This window comes from Rhopalosiphum maidis, chromosome 1 (genome assembly GCF_003676215.2).
Source record: "Rhopalosiphum maidis isolate BTI-1 chromosome 1, ASM367621v3, whole genome shotgun sequence".
In the NCBI taxonomy this organism is placed as follows: domain Eukaryota; kingdom Metazoa; phylum Arthropoda; class Insecta; order Hemiptera; family Aphididae; genus Rhopalosiphum; species Rhopalosiphum maidis.
In genome coordinates, this window is record NC_040877.1 from 2,748,303 (window position 1) to 2,758,945 (window position 10,643).

The following is a 10,643-nucleotide window of genomic DNA, read 5'->3' on the forward strand; positions in this document are numbered from 1 at the left end:
AAGACAACTTTAATGGTATTGTAATATTAGTTATTGAAATAATTTTCATAATCATTTTCGTCGTCTGGAAACACAGCTGTGAGTTATTAAAAAACAAATTAACTCGAGTTTATAGTTTAGAAGATTCAATGTCTTTCAAGACAACTTGACATATATCCTTCTGTCCATTGTCAGTTATAACTCCAAACTTTCTTACTTTGAATTTGTTGAACTAATTAAATAACAAATTAAATTATATAGTACTTGATTACGGTTGTATCGCCTCTTGGTTTCGGTTAACGTTAACCGTGAAATACTTTGTAATCAGTAACCTCTATTTCTGCCAGGTTATAAAAACAGAATAAATAATAGATCCAAATTATAAAATTATAATGTTGTGCTCGTAATTTACATTGCTTCTGTTGGACTATTGGGAAATTTGTGGGCACATTTTCTACGAAAAGTTTATTACAGTGAGTTCAAAAAGTTTTGAAACGAACAAAATATTGTCATCGATTGTTAAATTTTTTCTCCCGCATAACAATTAGATTGTTCACACGCTGTTGTGCAGAAACACGTTTTGTAACACGTGGACAAGTTGTAGTACTGTTAAAAGCAGTCTTCCTCCATTTATCGTTCTCAGTATTTGGTGTAAATAAACTTTTTCCAATTTTAACATGGACGTTAAAAACAATTATAAATATTCAATCGGCAGCCGTTGAACAGATTAAATTATATTAGAAAACCTAAACTTAGTCTGACAAAACTTCTAACGATTTCGTTTTACATATAAAATTTATTTTTAAAATCAAAAATTATATTAGTAAATATTCAATCATTTTTATTTTATAAAATAATTGTTAATTATTGAATACGTTATTGGTCTAGATATATTAATTCAAGGAAAGGGTTTTCTGGTTTTTTTCACATAACAAATTTCACATAATAGTATAATGTTATTCGACGTTCAAAAAGGTCAAAACAAACTTTTTAATTTGAACAATTTGTTTATCTGCACACAAAGCTTCACGGCTGAAAATAGTTTCTGGTTTTCTATATTATTCTGAAATATATATTTCAACGTTAACTTATCTTATTTTCTATACCCACTGGATGTATATTATATGTTCAAATATTTTCTATACATCATACATCGAATAGAAAAACTTTTAATAAGGGGGTTGTAAGCACCATAATTTATCATAATTGCTTATTTACGATAATAGTATCTTATATTCTATATAGTCGCTCATCATCATAATAATATGTCCAGCTGTACTAGTGTACTCAAGGGTAGGAAAATCTAATATTATTGACTAAATTGTTACTAAATACGTAATATGCTATAAATAATTGTTGTAAATAATTACAATGTGTTTAAATCATTGAACTCTCTTATACGTACAATTTCAATTTTAAAATAATTGATGTAAATAATGTATAAAATAAAAATCACGTGAGCTAGAAATACAAATGATGTCGTTATTATCTGTATTATCATTGATGTATATTGTATATTGTATATTCAACATTAATCGAATCTAGCGTGAACGTGTGGTTAAATTCACGAAGTGCCTAATCCGCTCAAGCATACAAAAAGCATGTTATTGAGCATTGACACAGTTCGGAGCATGTTATCTCACGGGACCATGAACCACGGGTGAGATCTTGATCTCAAAGTGCACTTCTGAGGTACATTTGGAAGTCTGTACGGTCTAGTGATCTCGAAACGAATTTACAAAAATACAACATATCATTATCAATATCCATGACAGCTGATAAGTTAGTGGAATTTGATTTTCCAACTGCAAACTTCATGTCAATACAATTTAAAATATTCTGATGGCTGATAATTAACTGAAAATATTAATACATTTAGAGGGAAATGTGTAAATAAAATAACTATTTTTTTTTTAGTGATTTTTGGTTGCTTATTAATTTAAAATACTAGGAAAAATTAAAATTAAATATTCCTAAGGCATTTATGTATATTACTCATTTAAAATAATTCAACGAAAAATTATAAAAAAAAAAAAAAAAAAAAATAGTTGTTTTCATTATACGTTTTATTTTTAAATAGACAAACCTTTTTTGTTTTATTGATCTGAAATAAGTGTACATTTTATTATTCATTCCCTAGGTGCTGATCTTCTCTAACTTTAAATTTGTATATATATTAAATGTTTTAGACTACAATATAATATTAAATTTTATTTTTAACAAGTGTATCTATGGTAACTATTATAATTTATTATAATTTACATCTAATGTCTTAGAAATTATATACATAGGTTCATTAACTTTAGTTTTAATTTTCATTAATATAAAATCCGTTTATAATATGTTATTAAATAAAAAAAAACAATTATAGTGCTGTACTGGGAATAAAATAACTAAATATGAAAATCAATTTATTCTAAAATTTTAATTTATTCCACTTATTTTAGAAACGACGAACAGATATTTTTCACTTTTATTATTTTATCTTCTATTTTAATTATCAACTGGTGCAAGAAACCATGCTTAAGTTTATTGTATGATTTTATTAATTACTATATGCTAATACTCTTATTTAATTTTACGACAAAATACTCAAATAACGATTATGTAAGTAGATTTTAAAGTTTGATGATTTAATTTTACATATAGTAATAACAGTCTGGAAAAAAAAATATTACCCTATTTTTTTAGTTTCCCTTAGGTTTGATATTTATCCTACATGAATTTTTTTCTGGCTAAGTGAAACAAAGCATCTATCAATAACATGTTCGGTATTTAATATTTAATTTTTATTATCAATATATCAACATGTTTGATATACATATCAACGTCCCAAGTATAGTGATAACTACACCTATTTAGTGGAGAAGCATGTTGGGGCGTATGGAAAGAACAGATTCTTCCGTTCGACTAACAACCCGTAAATTTCATGACTACATTATATTATTATCACCCCTGTCAACGTGTAGCAATAATAAATTTCAATGGCCGTGTACCATACGCTGACATATGCGTATATATATGCACATAAACACAAAGTATATATATATATATATAATATTATGTATATATAGAGTTAATGACCATCTATTGTTCGAACGCAATAGTGCATAGTGTCCTATGTTATTGGAATCCACAAATAAACGGTATTTTGTTTATCTGCCAAGCGTTTATCTGTCATCAGTAATAATTTTACAACCCTCCGGCCTCAGTTACTATCAATTTCTCATATCGTCCCCTAAACAAACCGTCCCCCTTTTTGTAATGGATATTCTCATTTGAAACTATAATATTTTTCTGAAATAATAAACAATTAAATCTATTAGTCCGTTTAAACATATAAATATTATATTTTTTTCTAACTTAAATTGTATACATTTACGAGTTCGAAAATCATTTTCTAGTTTGCTGAAAACAAAATAGCCATATTATTTATAGATAAAATAATTATTAGACTTATTATTGAGCATTCGAGTATGAATATTTTTACAAAACCATTTTAATTAAATATTTTACAGTAATTTAAACCGATCGATGTTTATAATATCTTATATTTTAGTTTCAGCGTTTGGATTAGTCAAAGCTGATTCACCACCAGGCCCCGTATATGTCAATCCAGATTTAGTTTATGAAAAACCCGAACTTATCGCTTCGCAGGTAGTTTCATCAGATTCTCAAATCACACAAACGGTATATGGATTTTTGGACTTTACTACAACGATTGGTAACACTGTAATGGTTTTTATGCCACAAAGTGCATCTATTTCACTAGGTAAGTACTAACCCACAATAATAATAAAAAAAAAAGTTTATAAATATTATTATGTATAAATTAAATAAATTATGTTTATTAGATACTACAGTTGAAACACCATCAACCACAGAAGCTACAATCACTACTACTATTGAAGAAAAGCCTATTACAAAAGAACAGCTGGAAACAGCTGAGTCTATTGGGATTATTCCTAGTAAACCAGTAAATTTACCAATCGATTCAAAAAATGAAGAAATAGTTGTGACTTCGAATGAACCAATAATGACCACAAAGGAAACAACTACTACCGAACTAATTACCACAACTACAAAAGAGCCACCAACAACAAAAAACACAGTAAAAAAATCTGAACAAGAAAAAAAATCAACAGGAGTTCCAGTAACAACAAAAAAAACGATTGCAAAATCAACTACACCATCACCTCAAAAACCAAAACCAGCTGGAATTGCAAATAAAGAACCAGCGGTAAGCTCAAAGGTTGTAGTTTTGGCAGGTTCTAAAGTCATAGAAAATATTGTAACTAAAGTAGAAGTAATTGAAGGAAGTACACCAGAGCCATCTAAAGTAGTGGAAAAGGCAATTTACAGTAAAGTAGAAGTGATTTCTGGTGAACCAGTCGAAGAGGTGGCTGTAAATCATTTACAACCGACTCCAGAATATGATTTCCTTTCCCGTCAACCTTCAGAAGTTGTGGACGAAACATTTAAAGTAATTGATTTAAAACCTAGCGTATCTAGACACGTTCTCGTTCAAAAAAGTCGAGGTCCCGATGGAAAACTCCGTGCGTTTAACTCAGTAGCAAACTTTAATGCAGAAGAAGAGCCTGCAACTAACAAGGCACCGAAAAAAGTAGCTGTAAAAATATCACCATCTGCATCTGGTGCCCGAATCTTGAAAACAGCTGCACCAAAGCCTTCTACTAGATCACCAAACGTTGAACCTACTCCAGCCAGCTCTGGGTTAGATGACGAATCTCTAGAACCACTAGTAGGCTCACAACCAGGTTCAAACTTAGTTCGACAATCTAGGAGGCCAGCTATTGGAGGTGGAGGTTTTAATAAAAACAAATACACACCTACACCAAAAAGTAAATCAAAAGAATTTGAAGATTATTCGACTACTGATGAGGAACAAAATGAATTTACATCAGCTCAAAATGAACCTACTACTCCGAGTTACAGGAAAGGATCTAAATTCACTTCAAAAATTACTACTACAACACAGAGAGTTCCCAGCTTTAAACAAAACCGGTTTAACAGACCAACCACCTCTGAGCCAGAACTAGAATCGACTGAAGCATCCGGTACTCAAAGAAGGTTCCAGCCTAGTGCTAAGCGTTACGAAAATAATAATAGTGCAGCGGTAGTCACACCAGCTAACCGCCGAGCTTTCAAAAAACATTTCCAACAACAAGAACAATCTCCCCAATCTAGCCCACAACCCATTCCGACAGCTCCATTGACATTTAAATCAAAACTTATACGCCCAACTGGACGCTGGGAATATAAAACTTCGCCCAAGCCTCGTGTTACCATTCGCCGTATTGATGAAAACCGTCATGGACAGGAAAATGCTACAACACCATTAACACCACATTTCCCTGATGTACAAATTGACAACGGAGATCAAGCGTTGGCCGGTTCAGGTTTATTACCAGCTTTACAACACGATGATGATAACGACGTTTTAGTTCAAGACGTGAGCCCCACTGCAAATGCTGAGACCATCCGAGTGGAAATCTCTACTCCAGCTGAATTCAAAGACATATATTACGAAATTGCCACAATCAAATCGCCGTACTCATTCCAAGTAAAATATTTCAATAATTCCATTTTTATATTTTCTTAACATATAAATTATAGATATATTTATAATTACTAACATAACTATGAATATCTAGAAATAATTTAAAACATCGTGACATAAGAAATAGCCTTACTTCGAAAATATATAAAATAATAATATATAAATATTATTATAATAATATTATTGGTCAAATTTCTATGATAATATAATTATTAATAATAATTCCGTAGAGTTCGGACCAAAATTACGTTATACTATAAACAATCTAGATACTTGATAAAGGCCTAAATATTAACAAATACATTTACTACACAAAAACAATGATAAATTATTGTATATAAATGGTCCAAATACTTAAAATACTTAACATTTTTTTTCTAAATTTATACAATTTTTATTTATTTATTGTTTTAAGTTAGAGTTTAAAAATTGGTTTTAATTCAAAAAAAATTTAAAAATGTCTTTTTAGTATTTTTATAATAATATATAAGTAAAATTAAATTGAATTTAATGCTATAATATCTGTAAAAGTTGATAAGTTATATTGTACTTCTAATGCGTGATTTAGTTTATCAAATAAAAAAGAACATTATTTGCCATAACACATTTCTCTTATAAATTTTAACAACAGGTAGAGTCGTTTTAATAATGTTTACGATGTTTTCGTGTCTTGCAGGTGGGTTCCGTAAAAAACACCAGGTTCATAACGGTAACGTCGACGATCCAAAAGAGCTTGGTAGAACAGACTGACAGTCCGGTACCAGCCAGAGTAGAACCACTGTCTGAGAACATATTGGCCAGCCAGGCGCCAAACCTCTACGGCCGCGAGCAGCCAATCGATTCGAGCCTAGCTACGCTGCCCCCGATCTCCTTATCCCCTGACCAAGCCACACCACCCTTAGAAACGATGACTGAAAGCTTTAGCACCACCGAACTGATGCTCAAGACGCATATTCTGCCAGTCGTTCGGGGTACGGATACCAGCAGCGTGACGCTGGTCCAGTCGTACAAAGTGACCAGGTTGGTTACCGCAGTCAAGACTCTGCCACCGATGGAAGTGTATCAGTTCGTGCCCAGCAAAACGCTTAACGAGTTCAATACACGACTTGACGAGGCCGGATCAGAACTACACCTAGAACTCGAGTATGGCGACAGTGGAAACCACGACGACGATTCGTCACATCCAAGTGCAGCTAAGGCATTCTTGGACAGTCTAGACCTGTCAAACGTGGGTTCGGCATTCGACCTGTCGCAGATGGACAAAGTAAATGGACCGCGGTCGAAGAAGGCACACCGGATGGCTTCGGCGTCGGGAAACTCGTCGTCGGTCGAACACCCGTCACATCAGTACCAACAGCAACTACAAGCGCCCACTATGAGCCCCGAACAGCTCCAGCAATTGGCCCTGTACAGGCTGTTGAACCCGAACGCGCCCATACCAGCGCCAGTCATCACCACCTCCCGACCGGTTTTGCGGTACGAGACTGTTTTCGAAACGCATGCCTTACCCGTGGTCAACGGTGGTACAACGTACTACACCACTCTGTCACGACCCGTAGGCACAGTTACTAGAACCGATTATGAGCTGGTCACAACCACGTTGGCTATACCTCAACCGCAGTCGCTACCGTTCCCACAACAACCCCCGCAACTCCAACCCACGCCACTGTTCCAGTTCCCACAAACACCCCTGTTCCCACAGCAACAGCCCCAGCAGCAGCAGTCTCTGTTCCCGGTGCAACCGACGCTGTTCCCGGCTCAACCATCGTTTGCGGTCACGTCTACACCCGTCGTCACCCAGTCAATGGTCACGCAAACCGACAGCAAGGTACTGAAGCTCACGTTCGGCGCCAAAACCGCGTATACCACCATTTATTCCAGCTCGGTGGTGCCTACCCAGGTCACGTCGTACGTCACGCAGTCTGTGGCAGTTCAGCCGACCGTCGCACAGTTCCCCAACTTCATACCGTACGGCGGCTACCCGTTCCTGGGTTAGACCATCTACACCGGTGCTCGCCGCCGTCCGCGTGCCATTGTATATTATTATCCGGAAAACAGCGACCGGAAATCCGGATGACCCATCATCGTTACTTGTATATAACTACTTTATTATTATTTTTTTTTCATTTCCAACAATCGCTCAACTCTTGTGAAACCATCCGATGAGAGCAAATAATTATTATTATCGGAGGTGCTCGATTGCGGCCCGAAAATATCAATATCCCAATTGCATCCTAATATTCCAAACACACATTGGTTCATAAAATAATGTATTAATATATAACTATCAGGCATAATACAAATATAATGTTATTAAGTAATTTTACACATCATTACATAAATATAATATAATTATAAATGTCAGTAAGCCTTAAGGAATGATCATACTTTAAACTCATAATAGTATAATTTTTGAAAGTTTTCAATTAAATGTTCGATAAAAAAAATATTATTATTTGAAGGTTAGACATATTTCACATTTTTTTTTTTTTAATTGAGATATACTCAGTAAAATATAAAATAATGAATTGAATTCCTTTTGTTAAAATTTTGCACCGAATATTGTTAATTCATGTGAAGCGCTGTTTTATATTTTATATTATCATAATTCATAATACCTAAAAACATAATCACGATATTTATTTAGTTTTAATTAATAATCACTGAAAACAGAATTTTATAACTAAAATCTATGGGCTCGCAATTAAGATTTGAAAAAGTAAAAAGTTACTTTGGGCCGCAATCAGGGACACCCATTATTATTATTATTATTATTTTTTTTTATTATTATTATTATTATGCGTATCGCGTTGTAAATAATATTATTATATACTTTTAGCTCTTATAAATTGTATGATTATTGTAACTGTAAGGAGACGCAACCGATTCTTAATACACACACTGTAGTATGTTTATGAGGTGTTTAGTTTCGTCTGTCGTTTTGTTACAATTGTTTTTTTTCTTTTATCTTTTACCTCTTTTACTTATCGTGAGGATGTTCATTTCCATACCATTTGCGCGACGGACACTAAAGTGATAAAGACTTGAGGAACACTCTTGACTTGTTGTACGTCGTCGACCATTTCCCGAATTTCTTATACCGTCGTTTACTTATTAAATTATCACGGTTCAAGTCATTTCGATGTTCATTCTAGTTATTTTTCGCGCATTTCATATAATTCCTTACATATTATTATACATTACTATTTATTTATATATAAAAATAAACAACTACAACTTTTTTTATTACAGCACGTCATAAACGATTTTCTATTGTAACACACTGTCTTTCGTGCATTATCTATACGCTTACTTGTTCATTTATCATCCGACCGGAATCAAACTTTGATAGTCAGCCAAAAGTTTACGGTGTATCTTTTCTCCTCTGTTTCATTCACTTTGCTCCTGGCCCTTGCCGTTTTTTCGGTGTTAAATAACAAATCTGGATGCCGGTCATGATTAATTGCTTTTTCCCAATAGGAAAAAATTCCCAAAAATAGAGGATGGTGCCAAATACGAAGAGGTCAAAAAACAATTTTGAGTAGCATTAGACTATTATTATTATAGCGCTTAGTGAATTCTGTTTAAATCATAAATAATATTTAAGTGTAATTATGTTTTATAATATATATATCGTATTAATATGTTTATTTTTATACTATGTAACTATTTTTTTTTTTTTGTAAGAGTTAAATATTATTTAGTAATAAAATATTTGTACAGTTTAAATGAAGTCTTATTATGATAATGATATTCTTTTACTTAGTTGCTTACTGTGAAGTGTGTACCTGTAATAATTGTATCATAGAAATCAACGAAAAACACGATATAAATATCAAACAATTATTCGTTGGAACATTTTATATCTAATTTTAACGTAATCGTTATTTACGTACAGTTTGCAATATGATTTATGTATATATTCACTAATCTAGTTAGCACGAATAACCCAGTTCGATTCGCTTTCGATTTTGATTTCTTCGCAGCAGAATAAATCCTTGAACGGAGTCAACACACGAACGCGTACTTATTCCTCGGGCGCATCGTGATCGTCGGCGAAACCACCGCGACCTTGATCTCGGTTACTCGCGCAATACCGGTAGCTATTATATCATTGCAATAGGATAATAACATAATGTAATATACATGCCTACCCATTACGATCAACTTTGATCAGGAATACATCATAAAACGGTCGGTTGTTGTATCGAGATCTACGCACCCGACGCACAACCGGTGCGACGAATATCTTAAACTCTGTTCGTGACCGCCCGTGGTTAGGTGCAGGGCCAATGTAATATTGTTATAAAGAAACTGGCGAGTTGATTTCCTGTGGCCGCCCTGTGGAGTCATCGTTACGCGCTAATCGAATCATTTCGTGGCGAGTAATCACTATAATTTTTTTACGTCTTCCACCGATGCCGATTTCCGGAAAACCTTGAACTTTGTTGATTCGCGTATGTGTGTTGGTGTATAAATAAAATATATTGGCGCCCTGCACAACTCATATATCAATCCACCACGAAACTACTGGGCGGACGTCTCACATGGCGTATCATGTATACAGCTGGCCGCAAACTGATATATACCTTTGAGACGTAATACTATATTGTAGCGACTAGTGAATTACAATAATATACAATAAGTCTGGGTGCGTATAATTATGAATACCTTCCTACGATGTATAGTCTGTGAGGTTCGTTTCTTATATACTCAATAAGTTAAACATAATATTTTACGTGACCTTATAAATTAAGTGTGTTATTTAAGAAAATTATTATCATTTTTAATACATCGAATTAGACCAAAAGTTAAGGAAATCTATTCGTTTCAGTAAAGTTTCTTTCGACAACGAATATGATTTAAAAACTAATTCATTTATAATTTATGTATTTCGTTGTATATTTAAATTATTAGAAAATAATGTTATAAAAAAAGTTTATTTTTCAAATCTGAATAAAACTAGACATATTTTTAGCTGCGGAACAGTTTAAAAATGATTGAATGTAGATTAAAAATTTAATTTTTATATTTAAAATAAAATATTATCTTTGAATATAAAAATAATTATTTATAACAATAG

At 33.0% G+C, this 10,643-nt stretch overlaps 1 protein-coding gene across 2 annotated transcripts in view; it reads left to right on the top strand.

The window, feature by feature from the left end:
* LOC113549744 overlaps positions 1–9,248 on the top strand; it is a 98,764-nt gene extending 89,516 nt beyond the window's left edge. For both annotated transcript variants that reach the window (XM_026951206.1, XM_026951212.1), the window contains exons 3-5: positions 3,539–3,751; positions 3,834–5,563; positions 6,237–9,248. In XM_026951206.1, the coding sequence (XP_026807007.1) occupies positions 3,539–3,751; positions 3,834–5,563; positions 6,237–7,556 (3,263 nt within the window). In that variant the 3' untranslated portion in view covers positions 7,557–9,248. The remainder of the gene's footprint in view (positions 1–3,538; positions 3,752–3,833; positions 5,564–6,236) is intronic.
* The last annotated feature ends 1,395 nt before the right edge of the window (positions 9,249–10,643 follow it).